This window comes from Euwallacea fornicatus, chromosome 28, assembly GCF_040115645.1.
Source record: "Euwallacea fornicatus isolate EFF26 chromosome 28, ASM4011564v1, whole genome shotgun sequence".
In the NCBI taxonomy this organism is placed as follows: domain Eukaryota; kingdom Metazoa; phylum Arthropoda; class Insecta; order Coleoptera; family Curculionidae; genus Euwallacea; species Euwallacea fornicatus.
The window spans coordinates 2,250,704-2,275,026 of NC_089568.1; the positions used below are offsets into that span (position 1 = coordinate 2,250,704).

Consider the following 24,323-nt stretch of genomic DNA (forward strand, 5'->3'; position numbering starts at 1 on the left):
TAAGTCGACGTGTTATCTTTTTCCCTTTCGAATTATACAGTCACTCAAAAAAGTATCCGTACAGCTGAAAAAAAATTCCGTAAACCGTAACTTTTGACTGATTTTGTTCAAATTTTGTATAATGAAAATTCAACTTTTGAAAATTTAACTTTTAGAGTGTTTTCCAGCGTTAAAAAAAACTCCGTTTTGAAAACTTCTTGTGCGATGGAAATTTTTCAATGTGGTTTTAACATTCTTGTAGAGGGGATTTTTCTTCATATATCCTGAAAATTTGATTAAAATCGAACAACAAATAAGGGAGTTGCAGCTTTTTAAAGTCGTCAAAAACGCCAAAGAGTGACGATTTTCGCGCAAAATGACGAAACTTTGACATTTTTGACGACTTTAAAGAGCTGCAACTCCCTTATTTGCGGTTCGATTTTGATCAATTTTTCAGGATATATGAAGAAAAATCCTCTCTGCAAGAATGTTAAAACTACATTGAAAAATTTCCACCGCACAAGAAGTTTTCAAAACATTTTTTTTTAATGCTAGAAAGCACTCTAAAAGTTAAATTTTCAAAAGTTGCTCAATTACGCAAATTGAGTTTCGGTTTGGATTTTCATTATACAAAATTTGAACAAAATCAGTCAAAAGTTACGGTTTACAGAATTTTTTTCCGGCTGTACGGATACTTTTTTGAGTGACCGTATATCGTATGCGACAGAAATAGATAACAGGTTTACGGTCCAAGCCGATGATATATTAAATTTAATAATAAAAAAATTTGTTTTTACAGCACTGTTTTCTGAAAGCTCATATATTATTTTATAAGCTTTTTAAGGCTGTATTTCCTGCGAAGACAGATAATACAATATATCGACATTTCCAATCTTTCGATCTAAAAAATGATAATAGGATTTACTTACTTCTCGATCAGGTAGATTAAAAGGTTTTGGTAGACACAAAAGATGCCGATACAAAAGTCGGCAACCGCCAAATTGGCCAAGAAGAAATTAGTGATGGATCTCAGTCTTCTGCTTAGGGTCACCACCAGTATCACCAGAAGGTTTCCTGAAATAAAAGAGAAAAACGGGTTGTTGCGTTTTCAGCTTATATTGGCATATGCGAACTTCTTACAAGTACAGAGGGGCCCGCTCTTAAAACCACAAGTAAAAAACAGCTTGACCCAAAAATTCTTCGATACGAAGCATGAGGATAGTTCCAGAAGCACCGGACTTAACACTTAAAGAAAACAAATTTGAAGACATTACATCATTTCTCAACATAGTCTCGATGTCGAGATTGACACACTTGTCTCAGTAATGCTCTATAGCTTCCATACCCTTTTTACAGCGAGAATTTTCGAATGTATTAAAATAGGTACCAACCTCGCACCCGACCTCTTCATTATTGGCAAATCAGTTTTCAGCGAGCCGATTTTCCAAATTCGGTAATAGAACGTGATCTAAGGGGGCTAAATCTGGCGAATAGGACCGCCAAAGAAAAAGCTCGGAACCGAATTGAATTATTTTAGTCATCACGATAACGAAAGTGTGGACTAATGCGTTGCCGTGATGAAACAAGACGGTTGTTGACCAGACTGCAGTTTTTGAGATTTTTAATATGGTTTACTGTGTAAATTTTACGTGTTTGGGTATGTCAAATGTATTCGACAATCCACGGGGTGATATTTTGTCAGAGGTTGTGCCTGTTTTTCTTCCCCCCAACTCTTTCCCGGCGCTCCGCCGGTAGATTCTAAAAGACAAAATGATTTATTTATTCTATGTAGACGCTTTTCGGCATCTTGTAGTTTCTTCGCATCTGTGTCGGTTGTCGTGGAAAAAAATCCTGTCTGCGATACGCCAGATGAAATTCAAATTTATTGTAGATACACAATTGGTCATTACGGGCAATTTTCTTTTTTTAAGAATTTCGAGAGGTTATTCGGAATCACCCGTCAAAAATTAAAGCCGTGATAGCCCTAAAAATAACCAAAATAATAATAATGATAACGCTAACAGGGAAACCACATTGGTAATCGAAAGGCTATGATAAACTGAAAATTTTAATAAAATGCTAAAAAGCTCACTTAACACTTGTTGATTTTTTGACGTGTAAAAAAAGGTAAAATTATTTGACAAAAACATTACTAAAATCAAGTTAAAACTTAATTAATAACTAATAAGATAATTTAACCGGTAAAAGTAAAGTTAAGCGGCACCGCCTCACTGAACCCTGAAAACCTGACCCTTCAAAGGGTCGCACAAGTAAATTTTGCGGTTGAAGCAATAGAGCATTGGATTGGCAGTTAACAGGTATCGAACCCAAAAAACTTATGTAAAACTGCATACTAATTAGTTTATGTGGCTACTAAGGACAGATATTAAAATGAAATAAGCACGACGCGACGTTGCCACTTCTCAAAAAATATCCTTTTCGTTTTCCGGGGAAATAGTTGTATTTACGGCCCATGTCGTAAGGAATTTTTTCTCCGAACTGATGTTCTTAACCATCGGTTAAATTCACCAAAGTTATGTCCCTGTGGAGACTCGGCTTTACCGCATTAGCTTAAACATAAAGGCAACCTTAATATCCAACATGTGGTGGCGGCTGAAATTTCGCCAGAATTGGCTTTTAAATCGGAAGCGCATATCGTCAAATCTTCATTAAACCAGATTTATAAGCTTGGCGTTGGATTTGACTGGCGCCAGCTTGAAATATCAGCGCTGCATTCGTAGCTCACGTTGGATTTGGCGTTGTGTTGCGTACTTAAATACAAAAACTCCCCATTTTTCATGTCTTCAACGACTGATTTAATTGAACGATGGCGCTCCATCACTTCGATTTTGCTACGAGCGCGAACGTCGAAAAGATTAAATTGGTTTATGTTCGAAGGCGGCTGAACGGAGGGTCAGCAGCAACTTCACACCAGGGGAGGTGTATAGGGTGATTTATAAACACTGGGGCAACCGAAAGCTAGAAATACTGCACATCAAATGGTGACGATTGGAGAAAAAATGCCTTATCCGAAAGCTGATAGCTTGGGACATATACAGGGTGTTGAAAGCTAAAATTTGAATTAATTTTTTGTCATCATTCGGAATATATCTAGGTCAGATACTGGGAAATTTGTAATGATACATTTTTTGGGCGACAAAGAATCTACGTTTTGCAATTGAAAATGAAGATACACTGGATTTGCTTCGTTTTCATTTCTTTTATGATCAAAGTTAAGCACAGCGTTCGTTGAATGAATTTTTCTCTGAAACGGATCGAGATACCGAAATGAAATAAGAACTCGTAATCAATTGAAAAATGATTGCTCTTTTAGATTTCGAATCAAATTTCATGTTACAGATACAGGGTAAAAAGTTGTTGACTATAAATTCTCTCTAACCGGCCATGAGTGGCTCCTTCTATTGATAAAGGGAAATTGCTAAACGTCCGTTATTTGTGGCCTAAAAAAAACTTTACAAATTTTCAAGTGTCTAACATAAACATTTTCAAAAAAATGGCCAAAAAGAAGAAATCAAATTTTTAACTTTCATTACCCCGTATATCCGAAACTACTAACTTTCGGATAAGATGTATTTTCTCCAATCGTCACAATTTGACGTGTATTATCTTCAGCTTTTGGTTGTCTCACAATTGATAAATCACCCTATATAAATGGAATAATTCGATTTATCGATGTCCATCTTTCAGTATCAAAATCAATGCCAAATCTGAATCGAACATCCAGTTTATCTATCCGGCTTTATGCTCATATTATGGGAATAGCTCAAATTTTATATATAATACCTACAACCTTCCATTTCCCATGGCAATCTTGCCTCAAATAGAATATTTAAATTTTAGACTTCGAAATTTCATAGATAGATAGATAGATAGATAGATGTAAATTGATAGGCCAGCCAGCAAGCATCAGAGGTCCAGAATATGATTTTCCCACGAGATGCAAATCCTTTTTTTCACTTAAAGCATAATCTACACGAGAAAAGCTGCATAAGAATATTTTTCCCGACTGTTGTTTTCCCTGGTTGCGAAATACGGGACACTCTCGGTCCCATAACATTTGAATGAAGCTTGAATCTATCTTGAAGAATGAGACATTGTGGTCTTGCGTATTTTGGCATCATAGAAGTTATTGTCCCAGATGGATCCAGGTTTTGTTTATAGATGGTTGAGAATGCCTGTGACCGGAAAAAATACCAGGCCCGAGAAATATTCCCGAATGCTTGCCTCGCCCGTCAAAACACTATTTTCGGGTTTCGTAGAGAGCTGTAATTTCTGCGGAGATCGTAAAGAAAACTCATTTATGAAATCAGAAAGCATCGTAGATGTGTATCTGCTTTCTCCTGGAAGTTGGTTTTTATGCACCTAACAGGGTTCCGAAATGATTCTGAATGATTCTTTATGCGACGATAATTCCAAAAATAAGATATGAAAGCGCTCGGGCACATTTCACCTGACTGTTAACTATTATACAGGGTGGTCTACGAAGATACTTTATTACCTTATCTCAAAAACTGTGAGGTATAGAAAGAATATTAAAATTTTGCAGTGTTTCATGAATTTTTTAAAAAGTTTTCGAAGCTACAGAGTTGTCCAAAAAACTATGACGTGACAAAAAAACATTTTTTTCTACTAGAGTAAATTTTTAAATTTGGAGAAATTTTATAGATTGTGAAAAAATATTAAAACTTTTCACATTTCAAGCCCCTGAAACAAGATTTTTTTTAAATAGGATATCCTGTATTTTTTTGAACTAGTTTAAAGCATTTGAAATGTGGAAAGTTTTGATTTTTTTTTCGTGCACGGTACAAAATTTCTCGAAAATCAAAAATATAACCTAAAAGAACAATTTTTTGGTTTTAACTGGACACGTTTTCAAACGATCTAATTAATATCTTGTGAATATATTGCCAAATTTCAGAAGGTTTTTTTTCCTTCGATTTTTGCGTTAAATTGGATTAATTCAAAAACTGGTAAGCATTTTTCATATTTTGTAATGACTAAAAATACTTCTAATTGCAAGCATAATTAATACTCGTAACAAAATGTAGGATATTCTTCTTTAAGCAATCTATTTTAGTCACGGCACGGTTTTCTGGACCACTCTGTAGCTTCGAAAATACTTTCAAATGAAATCATGAAAACTGAATAACTTTTACGTCAAACTTTGTTTTCTAAAACTTGCGGTTTCTGAGATAACGTATAGACCATCTTACGTGGGCCACCCTGTGCCTTGTCCCTTGCTTCTCTCTCTCTTTCAAGCAAACCATCGTTTACTTTGTCTTTTTATTTAGTACTTTTATCTAGTACTTAATGGCAGCGCAGTCGTTTGTAATGGAGTTAAACGCTCGCAGCAACCGAACTAATCGACTTCCATCGTCAAATCATGGAAGTCGATGGAGAATCGTGCATAGACGTACAAACTATCCGCAAGTCGTGTAGAGAATTAACAGTTCGTATTGTCGCATAGAAATTCACGGCAAAGAATAAATCGAAAGACCATCAAGGTCTGACGAGGCAGTGGTGAAGGTCACTCTCGATAAACTCTGCAATTTGGTTCCTGAAGTTTTTTACAGCACCATTCATGGCATTTCGACTAAAAAAAAATAAATAAATATCGGAAGATGCGCTCAAGATGGGTTCCGCGATCGGTAAAAAATACCATAAATGGCGATGTGTCGACTCTTTCCACGAGTTTGTTTGGGACTGTACACACGAGATAGACCACTTTTGGATAAGACTGCCACAGGTGATGAAACCTAGCCGTTTCCGTTCAGACTTGAAACCAAACAATAATTACGGAATGGGGGCATTCCTCTTCTCCCAAAAACACCTAGAAGCAAACAAACATAGTTCGCCGGCGAAGTTATGGCAGTTATGTTTATGGGATCGGAAGGGGGGTTTTGTTGGGCAATTTCATGGACCATGGAAGCGTAATAAAAGCAGACAGATATTGTGCGATTCACAAAAGATACAGACGGGTGAGTTGAAACGGAAGCAGAAGAATGTCGAGCGAGGAGGGGGTATGTCTTCTCCATGACAACGCTCCCACGTCACTCTCACGGTCGCCGCTCTGCTGCAGGTGCTTGGATCGGAAACCATCATTGCTCCCCCTACACTTGGAATTTGGAACCCAGTGGCGATCACGTGGAAAACAATAAAACATCACAAATTGAAAGAGTATTTGAGCGGCGCGCGCTTCAGTGATGATGTTGAAGTGAGGGAAGCGGTCGGAAGCTTCTTCAGCAGCAAGGCGGCGAGCTGGCGTGACACGAGCATACGAAAGCTGCTGCAAATGCATCGACCCAAAATGGCGATCATATGGAAAATAGGGAAAAAATTCCAACTTTACTTTCACTAAAAATAAACTTTTTTTTATGGAAAAAAAAATCGCAGACCTTATTTTTGGGATCACTCTGGCAGATTGAAGGGGAAGATACGTTTATTCATCGCCCTAGATATGACCTTTCGATGAAAATTTCGGTTATCTGTAAGCCGTCTATCCAATGCTATTGGTCGAGTTGTACTAATTTCATCGCAAATTCGTTTGTTTCTGGAGATGTTCCCGATGCAGTACCCAGTAATTTTTCCGATGAAAATATCCGCGTAAGTTGTGGAAAATTAACTTTCGCCGCATATAAAATGCCCATTAGGATAAAAGCAGCGTTTAAGTCGGCTTGCACTCATTCCTAGTAATTCCATTCCACATGTTGGCACAAAATGAAAATGTCTGCCACGATCTCTCCGAATACAAGATGAAATTTAATACATTGCGACTTGTCACGGCCAATCTTGCAGTTAGTGTCTGGACCAGGGAACCATGTTTTAAAGGATTAGTTACATTCAGATAATATATGTTTTATGAGCGCAATCTATAACGATTTATGCTCTTTTAAGCCCATGAATTTTGAATGAAGTCTCATGATTAACACCGCATCTGTGCCAGTGGCAATCAATTTTACAACTTGTGTTCGAGCAATGATCGATAGAGTTTTAAGCTTTCTACATCGAAGCGAGTAGACGCGATTATGATCGACATTTAGATACAGGATGAGTCACGAGGAACTGTACATACTTTTATCATGGTATAGGATGACTAAGGGGAAAATCGAGAGAGCATTAAAAAGTTGCTAATTTTTTTCATTGTTATTATACAGGAAGTTCTGCACGTTTTCTCGAAAAATGGTTTTGGCTGTAACTTTGTAATGCCAGTGGCCTTCTTTAGGTTTTCTAGTGAAAGAATGCACTGTGGCGTTTGAGTAAGGTACTGTATTAAGAGTTCACAAAATGCAGGACCGTCTTTAAAAAAATTTAGTGGGTTTTTTCCGGACTCCAAAAAATCGCCCTGCGCGCGAACTTGAGAAAAAGCGGCATGCGCATGTGCTAAAAGTTAGACAAACTAATAGTCACGCTGGGTCAACCAATTTGGCACATTTTTCGTTGTTTTGGAAAAAACTAAGCTAACGAAAATGCTGCAGTTGCGGATACTTAGGTATGTCCACTATCCTCATCTTGCACACGCAGTATTTGGAAATCAAATATTACAATTAATAACAAAATACAAGCAATGTTTAATGAAATCATGATGAAAAAATGATTTGAGGCGTACCTGACATTTGAAAATTGAAATAAAGAGAGAAAATGAGATTTATTTTTAGTATTGCGACTCAAAAATCCACCATGGGAAATGAAAATTTCGCTATGTACTATTGCCAATTATTACTTATAGGTATTTTCACAATGGAAACCCATAGATTCTATGCAGTTAGCTTCATCAATCCAACAATAGTAAAAGTAAGTTTTCTTTTCTCTAGTTATTGTGATTTTATACACATATGTCTCGAATCATTTTCTCCATTAGGATTCCATTAAATATTGGAGAGTCCGGCGTTTTACCATTAATTGTGATATTTAATTTTCAAATACAGTGCATTTAACATAAGGCTGGTAGGTATGCCCAAATATCCAAAAGTGCAGCATTTTTGTAAATTTTCGTTTTTTACAAAGCAACGAAAAGTACGGCAAATATGTCGATTGGGTATAACTCTTAGTTCATTTAACCTTTAGTAAATGTGCATAGACGCTTTTTCAAAAAATCGTATACAACGTGACTTTTTTGGTCTGGCAAAAAACTGCTAAATTTTTTGAAGATAGTCCTGGATTTTCTGAACTCCGAATGCATCATCTTACTCGCACACAATAGCGTACTCTTTCAACAGAAAATGAAACACCCAGCAAAATAGCATTACAAAGCTATGGCCAAAACCATTCCTCGACAGAATGTGTAAAACCCCCTGTAGAATAAAAATAAAAACTGCAAGCAATTTTTTAACGCTCACTTGATATGTCGTTTAGCACTCTTGTTCCATGGTCGGAGTGTGTACGATTTCTCGTGACTCGCCCTGTATAGTCGCGTCTACTAGATAAACTCGAAGCTTTATGGAAATTAACATCCAATCTATCGTAGAGGTATGATTTATCGAAGTTAATATCATATTTGGTGAATTGTAATATGTGATATCTGATTGAATGGAAAAAGCAGAAGAAATTCAAGTTCCTAAATCCAATTTAATATAAATTGAGATTCTGAATTACATCTGATAATCTCTACGATCTTATACGATTTGCTTTTCCAGCATAGAAACCGTTTAGCTCAGTAGAAAAAACTGCAGCTAAAGTTAAATCTCGATCACACCTTAATTCTTAATGACGAGTTCCATCTGGAATTCGCGCAAATGTAGTTTTTGTCTCATAAAATCGGTGATATTTTAAAGTTTTTACTTATACGAGACTTAAACGAATGACCTCGAATTAGATTCAGCTTTTTGTAATTGTTTACAAGTTGCTTGTAAATTTATCAATGAATCTTCATTCATGAAAATGGCTCTTAAACACACACAATGGCTCTTAATCACGTTAACTTTTGTATTCAGAATAAACTTACTAAAAACCACAAAATTGGTTTTCTTAATGGTGGAATAAGTTTCTATGGGAAATTAGCGTAGAAAAATAACTTACAGCCTAAGGTCAGGCGAGTGGAATGGTAAACTTTATTTAATGTTAAGCAAGTAACTTCCATCGAAGTTTTCAATTAGCCCAAAAATGTGGCTGCAAGATGAAAATTACTTTATTAAGATTATTAATTTTTCAGAATAAATTTGATGTTATCCTAGTAAGAAAAATGAGGTCTGCTCTCATTGGTTTCACCAACGCAGTGAACAGTGAAGAATATGAATTAAGATTTCGCATGCATATGAAATAAAGATGCAATACAGCGTGAATATTAAGCAATAGTTCTAACACCAGGACTCTGAAGTGCGTCATCACGACCAGAGCTTCCAGCTTAATTAAATCACGAGGTACGCGGCGCTGAGAAATCTAACGGATGCGATAAAAGTTATAATAAACTTATTTAAATTATAAATAAACAAAATCAGAAAAATAAGAAGATAATGTGACCTGAATCGTAACGTTAACAATGATGTTTGACTTGATGTTAATTTCCATGGGAATCACCTTTACCGGCTCCCTAGGTAAATAATGAGCGATATGTGTAAGTATGTGCCTTAGTAACTGGGCCAGAAAACATGTTTCACAGGCATTCAAAACACTTTCTCGAAAACGAATATCTTCCCTGCGAGAAAGAACATGAAGTTTCTTATGGAATTATATCACTCTCAGGAAAAATTATTGTTCGCAGACGACCTTTTCTTCATGTAGAAGCAGAGCAAAAATTAGGGCACGAGATGTGAAGCATTTGCGTAATTTCAAAGAATAAAAAACTCGGAAAAGAAAGGTTCTCACCACTCAAAATCGATCAGACAGTTTCCTAACGATTAAAACTGGACTTGGTAAGGTCGAGCATTTGCGCAACGTTTGTCGTGGATACCAAAAAATAACTCAAAAACGGATTGTAGATCTGTTAACACCTCGACACTATTCCTTTGAATGCGCCACTTTTCTTCCAGACTGTAGTAGTTGCACTATGCGACCTGGACGTCCTTAAGTTGGACACTCTGCATACCTGTCCTAAAGAGTATTCCTTATCTTGCCTTCTCAGAGTATCATGGGAAATTCTGAATCGTCATAATTTCCTGCGAAATAAAATTTTAAAGAATGATCCATTATCATTTTAAATCATTATGATTCGGAATAATTCATAACGTAGTTGTGTAAAAAAGCATCAAGATCCTTTTCATGGTTGATAATTATACTGCGTGATTATAAACAATTTTATCGTAAAGCACGGTGGAACTGAATTTTTTTTATTACTTGATTTCCCTACATAGAAATTAAATAGGTTTAATCTGTTAATTTCTCCATAAAGTATATTAAAAATTAAACTTTCCTCGGAGTAAAATACACGATTTTTCCCCGATTGATCCAGAAATCCTTAGTAGCAGATTTCTCTAATTTTTTTCATATATTTGAGCATTAATATCTGGACAGTAGAAAGGCGGCAACGCTGAAAGCTCAATTTTTACTCCACCTTGTACACGAATATAATTTTTATATCTACAAGCCACGTTTAAAAAAAGCCTTTCACAATGATACTATAGGCTCCTGTGCATATACAGTGTTGTGCTTTTTTTATTGTCACAATAAAAAAAACTTCTAAACGACCAAAAAAACGCGAGCTAATGTGACGTTGAAACTTGCTGATGGTTTTTAATGTAGCACAAAAGAATTTTTTTTGTCTTCTTTTGCTAGGGGTGTTCACCCCGGAAATTTGAGAGAAATCAAACAAGAAAAACGCCTCATTACAACTGCACTTAAACAAATGGCCTCCATTTTTTTTAGCAAAAAAACGCTTAACAATATGTAAATGCCAAATTAAAAGGAAATCGGTTAGAGATTTTTTAAGATTTAAAAAAATAATAAAAATATAACCAATTTGACCCTTTGTATCTTGAAAACGAAGCGTTATCGGATCTACGTTTATATAAACTTTTCGTTATAAAATTACTCGAAGAACCTCTTAAATTTTGCCTGCCTGCTTGGGCAACGCACTGTATACAAGAATTTTGTTGTTCGAAGGTCTCGAAAAAGGCCTTTTTTTGGGAAGCTGCTGGCGTTCCAGTCTTAAAAAACTTCGCTGATTTTAACGCTTTTTCACCAATGCGTTCTACAAAAAAGATTAGCGAAAATTCCCCTTCTCGTCCTGATGTGTTCTGATATCAAAAAACAGCTCATGAAATTTTTAATACCTACATTTCTTCAAAAAATAGATTATTTAGATTGTAAATAAATTGTTCGCATAAAAGCGTAACCGTGCAACAATGGGTGTCGTATTATCTTAAGAGTGTGAGATTATCTCGTATTTTAGGCAAAAATTATCATCGTCCTGATTTTGTAATACGTATGAAATTTCTTAATCGCAAAAAACACGTCTTGCTAAAATCCCTATTAATATGGAGTCTTAGATACCAAAAAAATCCCATAAACCGGCGCGTTAAATGATATTTCGCAGGCCTACCTCTGATAAAGCTTAAGATAAACAAGATAATGTTCTTATAAAGGTGTAATTTTAGAATTGCTGTAGTTCATCATTAAAAGGTTTTTAGCAAAATAATAATGAATTATTAGGAAAATAAATGTCACTTTGCTCCTGCTTGTATTTATTTAATTGAAAATCGTCAGATCGTAAATTTGGGGATTACGAACATATGCTATTTGTAAAATAAAACTCTCCATGCTCGTCATAGCCTTTGATGACGACAACGTCGCCACGCTATGAGAAAAGCAATGATGACTGCCGGAATTGAGGCTGAGAATCAAGAGTAAAATTTTTTGAACAAGAACGCATTGCAGATGCGAATAACACTTAAATATTTCTAATTATCTGAATCATCAAAATCACTACAGTCACTACCACAACTTCTATCCAGGCCAATAATTATAGCAGGTTGCACGTTCAACGTATCAAATGCGTGTACACTCTCGAATCATTTCTCTATCTCGTCTTTTGTATATCTTGCCACATTTTTTTTTTAATTTCTGGAGTAACAGTGCCAAGAGCTCCTTTCCACATATGCAAAGAGTGAGTCTTCATCCCATTATCTCGACAAATATGTCCGCTAAAATCATTTGTAGCAATAGTCCATATACAGCGCTCGTCAAAAATATTGCAACGCGTTTATGGCTTTCAAAAAAGGATGGTTTAAAAAAATACTTAATATAATTTTATAATATAAAAAAAACATTTAATAATTCACTTCCGATGTTCGAAATTTCCACCCTTATTCAGCTACCCCCACTAACTTTTTATTTTTAAATAGAAAGGTTTCCGTTGTAGTAATTCAAGTAAAAGGTAATTCAATGAGGAATGGAGCGGTATACTAAGAACTAAACTTTGGCCTACAGTTTCTTTAAAAAATCAAATTTTTAGATAGAAAATAAAATAACTCGCTGCTACATCAAACAAAATTGAAACTCCTACAATAAAGGCTGAAATTAGGATCCAGAAGGAATTTCCCAACGACTCAGTCGTTCCTCGAACTCTTTTATGCAATTATCCAGTGTTACTTTTTTTATTAATTCGAATTCCGTTTGAGCTCTAAGGCATAAATCATCTAAATCTTGTGGCCTATTTTTGTAAATGGAACCTTTCAAGTGATTTCAGCAAGAAAAAATCGAAGAGCGTAAAATCTGGAGATCGTGGCGGCAATTCCATTGAATCTCTTTCTACCGATCCACCTCCAAGGGAACATCTTATCAGGATACTCTCCCACAGCCATAGCATGGTGTGGCGGTGCACCATCCTAGTGCAACCAAATGTTATGGGTTACTTGTCCCCAAGTTCTCCAGGGAAAATTGCGGCGATTGATGGTATTATTTCGTTTCGCAACAAGAGCAAGTGTGATACGTTGTTTGGATTCCCCTCTATTAAAAGATAGATCGATGGATGAGCTGGTGACCGATTATACCCATCCACACATCGAGTTTTACGGATGTTGTGTGTGTAGAGTCTGCATCCAACGAGGATTGTTTGTAGTCCAGCAGCGACAATTATGTAGATGAATAGATGCATTTAGGCAGAAAGTTGCTTCATCCGAAAATAAAATTTTAGAAAAGAACCTATTATCCTGAATGCCTCTTTCTTGCATCAATTCACAATATTCCATCCTGCTATCAAAATCTTCAGGCGTCAACTCTTGCGTAAAGGAAATTTTGTATGGATGAAATTTTTCTCGTTTTAAAAGCGCGCTTCCTGATTTTGCAGGTATATCAAATTCATCAGTGAGTTTGCTAGTGGCTTCTATGGGGTTTTATCGATGGATAAAAGAATGTCTGGTGCTTTATCACCATCAGTTGCTGTTCGCTTCCAGTACAGCAAAGATTCAAACTTTTAACCTTTTAGGATATGGGCTTTTTCCATTTTTTTAAGGAAACTGTAGATTCAATTTTGATTCTGCGTGTACCGTTGTATTCTTTATTGAAACACATTTCATTCGATATGCGGCAAGGGATACCTTCTCGTTTGAAAATAAAAAGTTAGCAGGGGTAGCTGAATAGGGGTGAAAAGTTTGAACATCGCAAATAAAATGCCTTTTTCTTCAATTATATGCGCTCGAGCATTTTTTTGAGATATTGAGTTTCCAAAATTTTTAAACATGTTGCAATACTTTTTGCAAGCCCTGTATGTTCAATTGGGTTGAACATACAGCGGTATGGAGGCAGTCGCAGGACGTTACGTCCACATCTTTCGGTCGTTCCATCTTCTGCATGTATTTTTGGAAGTTTGTGCCGAAAAAGAAGGTTTCAGATTTCAGATATTAAAATGACTTAAAGGGCGAAAAGGTTTGACTGCTCGTACTGAATTGCACCGTTTAGTACATGCCTTAGCGCAAACACTTTTAAAATAAATAAGCACCATTTAAATTGATCTGATGTCAAACCCTGCTTTTCTAGATACCAAAGAAGATATCATGACTCGCTTAAAAATTTTGGATGATGTGCAGTTGCATGAGGCGAAATTCCTCATGGAGAAAAAGATGAGCGTCGCATTGGCTGTGAGTGTCACTGTTACTATCGATGTGAGCGCGTGATTACGTGAGCAGCAACGATTTTAGGTTAGAACATTTCAAAGAAAAAAAATGTTGCTGCATCCATGAAGGTTTCAACTACACAGAAGGAATTAGTTTGGTAGTTGGTCTTCGCTTCGCTATGCGTGAGAAATTTCCCTTCTTCGTGATGAAATTTAACTATTTTTACAATTCGTCAATAACGATAGTGACTCTAGTACGCTCATTTAACACGTCTTCTTTATGTTCCGTCCAATATCCTTTGGCACGTCGAAATACCTTTGTCCTGAGCCAGAGTTCCACTTAAGCCAGATATTGGGGTTAAAAATGTGGTAAAAAGTTGATAAAAAGGGCAAAAAACTACGTGTTCAACAAATTAAAAATAGAAAACGGTTCTAAGCCTCCTAAAAGATTTATACAAAATACATAAAAGCAATTCCGAGATTGTCATTATCTTAGATACATAACGTGCTTTCTTTAGTGACTTAAGTGCTTGCCTAAAAATCTCGTTGATAGATAGAGCGTTATGTAAGCCAAAGTAAAGTTTACAAAGTCATTAAGGCAATTTATGTTGTAAAGTGAGTCAGTTTTACCTGCGTCAGTAATTACAATTTAATTATCAACATCAAAACATTTGCTTTGTAGTGTGTTTAACTGAAACTAAACATTACGGGGGAATAGTAACTGAAACTGCAGTTTCCAAACCGAAAAATACTCTCGGAAAATAGTTCTCGAACTTGTGTAAATGCAATTGAAAATAAAAATCGTATCCAGATTGAAAATTCCGAGTTTAATGCTTAAGGCTAAGATGTTGGCTTCAATTCCATAAAAGTTTTTCAATTTGCTCCTAATTTACGAGGACAGTCCCAGAAGTACCCCACCTGACATACAGATGGCGACTTTGTGGTAAAAAATTTGCCTGCATTACAAAGATTTAACCTTAAAACTCTTATGTGTTTTTGCTTAACGCCTTCAGAGATTTTGTGAACACGGATAAAGTCAGTCATCGATACGTGTCTCAATACTCTCACTTGAAAGGTCTTAGTTCATCCCACATCAGGCAAAAATTAGATTCTACTCTTAGGGAATCTGCTGCTTCCCTAACAACGACCAAAAAATCTGTCGTAGGAGCTTCCAAGATGAACTCCACAGTGGTCGGCCCAGTGACGCTCCAGATCTGACCACTCCAGATATCGCGATGAAAATCCACAAAATAGTACTAGAAGACCGTCGAGTGAAACTGCACAAATTAGCAGACATGAAAGGCGTTTCTGAAAGTATTGGACACCGCATTTTAACCGAAAAATTGCATGCGAGAAAGCTGTGCGCAAGATCGGCGCCGCGATTACCACACGATTGTGTAATTTTACTTTGTTGAAAGGTGACAGCGTCAGTTTTTTGGAATTATCTCCATCGACTATCTTCCTAAAGGAAAAACAACAATAATAAATGATATAAACAATCGGAGAATATTTTACAAATTTATCGCAGCGTTTGAGCGACCACATTTGGCGGAAAAGAAACTTTTGTTCCGTCAAGACAACGCGCTAATCTCCTCTCCCGTTAGCGCGATGGCCAAAGTCGACCAACTTGGTTGCGAACTTTTCCTCGTCCGCTCTATCCGCCAGATTTAGTCCCCTCAGATTGTCTCCCAATTTCCAAACGTGAAAAAATGGCTCGGTGGAAAGAGATTTGCTAATAATGAGCAGGTTGAGTCCGAGATACTACTTTGAAACGTTTGAATCTTGCTACAAACAGGGGATAAAAGCCGGAGAGCATTGCTGGCAAAGGTGCGTGTTAATTTCGAATGATGTAATCGAAGATTGATGTGAATTTTCCCAATTTTTTTTTTCTTTAAGTGTTAAGTCGGGTACTTCTGAGACCATCCTCGTATCAAAAAACGAATATCACAATAGCGAGTGATGCTTTCAAAAGCGTTACTCACTACCATACTTCCCCACACTTAATCTTCGACTTGTTAATGATCGTAGAAACGTTAAGCTGCAACTTTTCATTTTTATTATGGCTCGTAATAACACTCTTGGCTTAATGCAAAAACTTGCACCAATTTAAGTCAACCCGTCAAACTCAAATCCTTTATCGATAAAGATAATTTGAGATTTTAATTGCCATATATATGTTCAAATTTTCGGTACTTTCTAATAGCTAAAGTTGAATGATAGAAACTCGGTTGTGTGAGATTAATGTGTGGCTTTAGCAAAAAGTGAGTGCTGAACATGAGCAATGAAGCTTGTTGGGATACTATTCCTCGTAGCTGTGTTTATTTGGAGAGGTTCAGGTACTTAGTTTTTAATAGGTGGTAGCACCCTGTAAGCTATTCGCATACTAAACAGTTCAACCGCAGTTTATTTATATTCAAAACGTGTTGGGCATAAAAACACACCTAATTTTTTCTTCAACATTCTTCCTCCAAGAGCTTTTGCGAGGTGAAGTACTTTGACCACACGGTGCAATTTTGAAATTAAAGCGATCACTTTAGACTCACGGGTGCTCAATGAATGTGACCCTGAAGGGCTCGTTAAAGTGCATTTTTCTAAATAAAAAAATGATTTCTTGGGATTGTTTTATCGCTCTCATTAAATAGAATAATTCATGAACGGTGTCACTAAAACCTGTTCAAGTTGGAGCATGACACAATTTAGCGTTGCATTTCAATTTCGTCTGAGGCATAAATAAATCGAATTGTCTACAGGTGTAGGTAAAAACTTGAAATGAGCTTTTCATCGCGGAAGTCATAAACATAGGAAATTTATTGATGTATGTATATATACAGGGTGTTTCCTAGCTACGTGTAAAAAATTTAAAGGCGTAATCCTCGACTGATTTTGAGTCTAATAAACATATGTCCGCAAATGCCTTGTTTCCAAGATACAGGGGGTTGAAATGTGACAAGAAAAAGAGATTTTATTTCCAAAATGACTCAATTTGGGTGTTTGAATTTTAGAAAAGACAATTCCGGGGGTTCCGGGGTTTCCTTCAATACGTCTTAAGATTTCTTCCTCCACTTCTGGTGTTCGACGTGTTATTGGCTTTCTTCCTTCTGGAGTTTTCATAAGAGATCCTGAATCACAAAGGCGTTGAAAGAGGTTTTTAAAGGTTTGGTGGTTGGGAAAGCTTTTCATGTAAATGCGCCTCGCTGCCAAACACTCACCATCAGCAAGGCCGTAAACAAAAACCATATTGGCCATTTCTTGATTAGTGTAATTAGGGATTTGAAAAATTTTCAAAACTGAGGTATAATCTGATTTTTGGGACACAGTACTAAATTCTTTCACTTTAGAGAGTAAAAGACCAAAATAACACTGACTATCTTGTTTATAATAGTGGAAGTAGCGAAAAAAACTAACAATAAACAAGTTAGTAAATACCACCAAACTTTTTTCAACGTCTTTCAGTCAACACCCTGTATCTTGGAAACAAGGCATTTGCGGACATATGTTTATTAGACTTTTTTGACTCAAAATCAGTCGAGGATTACGCCTTTAAATTTTTTACACGTAGTTAGGAAACACCCTGTATAGTGGTATTAAGAAAACAAACGTGTTCTAAATAACATCAATCTTAATAGCTTTTAATTAATGATAAAAGAATGCAATAAAATGTATTTTAATTTTGAAAATTTACACGTCGATTGTACCAAGCAAAAGTAAATGGATCCAGTTGCTCATAGATGGTATTTTAATCTCTTCTTATTTTATACATATTGCTTTTATGCTTATTACAACATATTTAATGGAGCATGGGAGAGCTATTTTAAATATAACCCAGCATCTTGTGCATCAATTCGATGAACGAATTTAGATTACTTCTGTGCATATGGAATCAGCCCACGTAAGCACCCATAGCGTTTTATTTCGTATAACCAACCACTCTCACCTATTAGGTACAAAGCGTGTCCAAAATAGAGGTGTGGGACAGGATGGAGATCAGAGCGATCAAGACAAGGGGACAGTTTCACGGTGCAAACAGGTCCACAATTGTTTTTCGTGATATGCGAATTTACATGCATTGTGGCTCATATGTGGAGCAACTAATTGAAAATTTCGAATAAGCATATTTCCACAAAACATGCTTTTTTAGAATTAACTAGAAATAATTATAAAACATTATAAAGGTACAAACATATTTTCAATACATTTTGTTTATGTCCTTTCTTGGTGCTGCTTTGCTTTTCGTAGGGTTCATAGGTACCAATTTGTTTATTTATATTATTGCGTGATGTCGACTTTGCTGCTCAAAGTATTGACGGAAAGTACTTTACGACACCTAGAGGTGTTCATCAGATCAGTTAAAATGTCAGAAAAATTTGAAAATAGCGAAACGCAGTGTAAAATTGCAAAAGGCTTAAATTTAAATGAATCAATAGTGTCAAGGGTGATTTCCATCTTTAAAAATAGAGGAACCTTAGATGAACTTCCGAAGCGTGGGCCAAAACGAAAAACTGATAAAGACGTGGACAGAAGAGTTAAAATGTTATTTATCCAGGATCCGTTCAAGAGTGCAAGTCACATACAACAAGAGTTATGTGTTTCAGTATCAGTGAACACCATGAAACGAAGATTAAGAAGCTCTGATTTATATGGGAGAAAATCGACAAAGAAGCCTTTCATCCCGAAGAGAAATGAAAAGGCTAGTTTGGGTTTGGCGAAAGAGCATGTGAGCTGGTCATGTAAAAATGGAAAACTGTCCTTTTCTCAGATGAAAGTCAATTGAAACTGTTCAAATCAGACGGAATTTGTTGAGCCAGAAGACTAATTAACGAAAAGTTAAATCCTAAATATGCTAAATCGCCGGTTAAACATAGAGGTGGCGGTTGCAGTTTGAGGGTGATTCGAAGGGTTTAGCATGCAAAAATTGATGGTTTTATGGATCGATGCGTTTATAAAAATATTTTAGAGGGAAAGAAAATATGAGCCTTTGGTGAAGGTTCCACCACGACAGCGACCCGGAGGGTATCCCCGAGTGAATCGAAGGGCGGTTAATTGTGCATGTCGTTGATGTGATGATCTGGCCGGCTCAAAGCGCCGATCTGGACCTCATAGAGAATCATTGGAATGAAACTGACGAAAAAAATCATGGGAAAATAGTAACAAATATAGCGGATTTGTTCAAAGAAACTCAAAACGCGTGAAACTCAATATCTGAAGATAATAATGAAACACTGTTCAAGTTTGTGAGTAACAAACGTTGAGAAATAGTTAAAAATGAGGGATGTGCGGCTAAACACTAAATAAAATGTTTAATTGCATAAGAAATGTTTCAGTTGCTCTATTTTTGGCCCACATGTTTTAGATTTTTTAAATTTGCAATTAAAACGAATAAACCTCAACATGAATGTATTTATTTTTAATTCTAATTGGTGATTAAGGCAATAGATTATATTAAATTCACGTTGTTAAATAAAAAAAAGTTTAATTTAAACAATTGCTCTACGTATGAGTGATAGTGCACGCAAAAATTCATTGAGGCCTCACGACCTGAGCTGGTCTCGCCTCCGAGCTCTATGATTTCGCAATTGAGGTGGCAGAGGACTGTTTACTGCTTATCGCAATAATAAATGTTCGAACTCATTCAAGTGGTGTTCTCACAGGATAACCTGACGAATCTTCAAAGTCGCCAGTTACACATAATGCACGATTTAAAACGATCTTCGGTATGAATGCTGGTATAGGGCGGTGGTGACTTACTTAATTTAAAACGATAGAGGACATTTAGTAGTTGATAAAAAAAATGTTAAGTTTCCTTAAAGGCTAAAAATTCTTGCAATCTTAAATAATATTGAGCCGAAGTTTGTGACGTCTTTGGGAGAAAGCAACATGCAGATAGATAACTCACAAACTCGTTTCTCTAATAGCTCAAAACCACATCTTAATTTTAGTTCGTCTAATGCCACAGGGTTGAATTTATAACGTTACATATTGCATTATTCACACCAACATCAAACTTCATTAACGATTTATTTCGCTGCGACGAATCAAACGTCTTAGTATTATTTTGGAAAATAATATAATTTTCAAAGGATAATAACGGAAAGTATTCTCCATTACACGTCCGGAAATACATTTTCCCACGCGCACCAATTCCCCTGCGGGATGAAGCCGAACACAAGAAGTCATGCAAGCATGACTCAAGCTATTTTCCGGACCCTTAATAAAATATTGCTTTTTTGTCTTAAACTTTCGATGAAATATATGCGAATTTGATGCTAATTAATGAACTAAATTAGATTTGAATTCAAAAGTTCGACAGTTTTCGATCTAAAGAGCACAAGGGAAAAAGGAAGTTAGTCCGAAAACCATAGATGTTCAGAAAGCAAATTTTTGTGGTGAAAATCTTGGAAAAGCTAGATAAAAATTGTTTCAGTTTTCAAAACATATTTAGATTCACGTTCATTAATTATCTAACTAATTTATAAGGATTTTCTGCGATATTACTACCTTTAGAATTGTGTTAAAACTACCTGTCATTGTGCGAAAGAACAATGAAACTCTGTTTTTTCTGCGAATTTACTTAAGAAAAATACAGGGTGGTCATTTAGTGCGACCTCGGAAGATTATAGCTAAACAATTTAATATTTTGAATTTCTTTTTTTTTGCGTTACATAGAACTCGATTATGGGTACATTCTAAAATTGTCTCCGTTTTCTACAGGGTGTTCTAAATAAGTGAAAAATATCAAAGTTATGTTTTTTTTTAATGGGATATATTAATATCGTTTTAGATTTCTTGAGAAAAATATATGTAAGTTTCATTAAGGTTTACTTGTCCTGAATCTTAAGGATTTCGAAATAATTAAGTTCTGTATATGTGGGCTCTTAGTTCATCGTTTGGTTTAGCCATTTTATATATATATTAGCCATTTTATTTGCATTTAAAAATCGGGATTATGTCATATTTCCTAACGGCAATTGCTATGAATGAGCCATCGAACATCAGTAATTACTGATTATCATTTCTTCGGCTGTCATATTTCCTTTGTTCCATCCGCAAAATGAAAGAAGAAGGTCAAAGTTAAGAACAATTCGCCTGTGTGGTAAAAACAACGATATTGTTCAAGCGCAAATGGAGTATCAGAGCATTCATCGGCCACTTCGTGCTAATTTAATTTTTTATCATACAGAAAGGAGCATAGAAAGTTCCTTTCAGGAAGTTGAGGGTGTACCGAGAACGCGAAATTGAAATTTAAATAAACCTTTTTTTTTTTAATATTGAAATTATTACTTAATCGTAAAGTGAAGATGCCTGAATTACCTACGAAGCAATTTGCCTGATAAAGAACCACCTCCCCTTCGTTGGCACATTAGTTTCCTTTTCGAAAAAATTTGCAACCTAATAAATCTGATTGAATTCCGGCGACACAACGTCTATTTTCCTGTATCATGGTGCGAGTCACGGTACGATTGTAAATTTTAGACTTAAAACAACCCCAGAAAAATAAAGTCCGAAGGTGTTAAATCGGGCGACCTAGGTGGCCAATCCAGGTCACCTAACCGGGAAATTACGCGACCAGGGAATATCACGTGCAGTAATGCCATTGTTTCATGCAATGTATGAAAAGTGGCATCTTCCTGTTGGAACCACACGCCTTCGAGATCAATATCGTCCATGTAAGGCACACGAAACTGGGATGTCGTCCTCCAATATCGTCAGCCATAGAATGTTTCACATTCGGCACTTGTGAATTTTGAGTCGTCAGTAATTATTTATTTAAAACAAAAACGGCCATCTTGGTTGGTATTAAAGTGCAATTTGATTATGTTACTTCCAAATTAATTTATTACTTCCAAGTAAATTGATAAATAAAAATTACTTCGGTTTATTCGTGGCAACTGTGATTTGGAGAAACAATATAATCTCGATTTTTGTATAAAAATGCCGAAACATTTGGCCAAACCTAATGTGAATATGTTATATGTTGTTGAAATCTGAAAATAGAGATATATTCACTCTCATTAAAATATACAGGTTGTTGCATTATCTGGCCTTGTCTCCTTTTTTCACTTTGCAATATTTATCTCTTATGTTACATAACGATTTCTGGCGTTTCAGGATAAACCCTCCAACTTTTATCTTTGAATTTTTCCTTTTTGTTAATATAAAAATAATAAGCGCTGTCTAAATATCGGACCAACATGTGACCACATGAGAATGCGCGGCGCGGATATCTTGGAAAAAGCAAGAGATTCATTGATGATTAAATGCTAAAAAGGTTGCAGTTTAAGAGCTTAAAATGGTGGTTAAAATCGCTACTTTATCTGAGACACTTCAGCCACATCAAACTTATTTTTATTAGCTCTGATAAAACGATCCAGGGCGATCCTTTGAACTTCTCCAGGTTCTGTTTGGAACAAAATGCCGAGTACGGCTTATTTCCAGATAAACCCAGAGACTCGCTTAATCCGCCAATGAGGCCGAGAGAAATCGTTACTTTATTAAGATTTTCTATTGTTAGCAGACTTCATCGGGGTAACGATATCGATTCCGTCGGTAATAAATTGTGGTCAGCAGTATTCGCATTGAGAAATTGACTAAGTGAAAAATTTTTCAGTGAAAGGCAACTTTGTTTTTAATTAAAAATTTTAGCAGATTTATTACGTCAGAATAAATGGGCATAAATCGTCTCCAGAAGTCTTACAAACTCAAAAATATTTGTATTCTTTTGTAATCATTTGGGCTTTGCATTTCGGTAGTGCTTTAACCTTACGTTTGCCTGCTTCTCTTCTGTTTGCAGATGCTTCAAGGCCCGCAGTATCACCCCCGATATCGAAGCAAATTTACATTTGTTTACATTGAACTTTACATTTTTTTTTCGCCGCTTTAACAATCTCTCTCGGCTTCATCGTTCGACCTCCCGAAGTATTAAAATAAATTAATGAATCGTTGAATTATAAGGGCTCGTTCCTGAAAATATTTGCCGCACTTGCATTTGAACATTTTCTGGAACTGATTTCTTCCGACGGACGTTTTTAAAAAAACAAATTCGGCCGAATGGATTAATAAATGTACACAATTTAGCGCTTTCAAGATCTTGTTGGATATGCCAAAATCCATCACAAAAGCTAATCCGTTTCATCCACTATGACGTTAATTTGGGAACTCGTAAACTGTGAGAGATACAGTGACTGATATTTTTTCAGCATCTCCACGGTTTTCTACCCAAAAAATAATCTCAAAAATAGGTTTTTTTTTTAAATTAACCGAACACCCGGTGTTTTTCCCATAGAAATATTCTTTCAGCTTCAAACTAACAACTGATTTGAGAACTGGGCGATTGCGTAAAAACAGGAAGTTTTCATTATCGTTATAAATATTTTCATATCATGTAATAGACGGGAATAGACGTCTAATCCAAGTATTAAAAATTTTTACATACGGATTTGTACGTTTTCGAGCCAGACATTAAGGTGCGGTAACTGTATACATTTGTCAATACCAAGGTGTAAAAATGAATTTATTGCCAGTATTTAACATTACGGAAACTAGCGAAGAAATCCGCTCACATAGCAGTCAAATATGAAAAAATACCTGCGGAGTGACATAAGCTTTCTGTAGCCCGAACAAATTTTAAAATATAAAATAACAAATACGGTAAAAGTTCGTCAAAACCTCCAATAAAATGATTAAATTTATAATAATTTTGTCCCGCTATATCACAAGAGTGTTAATATTATCTAAGTACCCATTTGCAACCATAACGAACTTGATTTTTAGGGTTCAGAGGTGTAAAACATAAACCAAATGAACTCGACTGCCCTTGTGACTATAAAAAATTCGAAAGGTCGTCCCAGTTAGGATGCCTGCGCGTTATGTACCTAGATGGTGAGTCATATCTAAAAAAAAATTGACGTTAAATCAATTTATTGCATTTAGGTCCAAAGGTAAAATCTGCCAAAATTTGTGTAAAAACGGATAATGCCCAAAAAGCCTGCAGTGAGTATCAAAAAAAGTACGTACAAATATTGTACTGCAGTATACAGCACGGTAAAATATACCGAGGAAAAAGACACGCCGATCTATACAACATATATGATGATGATAAACAAAAAATGAATATGTTCAATAAACATCAGGATAGCTCAGAAGCTATATATACTGGATATCCCAAGGCAATAATCAGCTCAAAACTAACAACTCTCATGCAATCTGATTCCATCATTGCCGATCCCATTATAATAGAAAGTTTCCCTGCCACCACTACGACAGATATCGATTCAACCACTGACGATTCAAGTACAACAGAGGGGCCCACCGACGCCACTACGACAGATGTGGTTTCAACTAC

The 24,323-nt window shown here is 35.9% G+C and overlaps 1 protein-coding gene and 1 long non-coding RNA gene across 4 annotated transcripts in view; one reads left to right on the forward strand and one right to left on the reverse strand.

Moving 5' to 3' along the window:
* LOC136347419 (trissin receptor-like) overlaps positions 1-24,323 on the reverse strand; it is a 159,619-nt gene that overhangs the window by 8,531 nt on the left and 126,765 nt on the right. For all 3 annotated transcript variants that reach the window (XM_066297402.1, XM_066297401.1, XM_066297400.1), the window contains one exon: positions 909-1,053. In XM_066297402.1, coding sequence (XP_066153499.1) covers positions 909-1,053 — 145 coding nt within the window. The remainder of the gene's footprint in view (positions 1-908; positions 1,054-24,323) is intronic.
* On the forward strand, positions 16,002-24,293 carry LOC136347347 (uncharacterized). Its single transcript, XR_010733482.1, has 3 exons — positions 16,002-16,320; positions 23,753-23,860; positions 23,912-24,293. It is a non-coding gene; the product is annotated as an uncharacterized lncRNA (long non-coding RNA).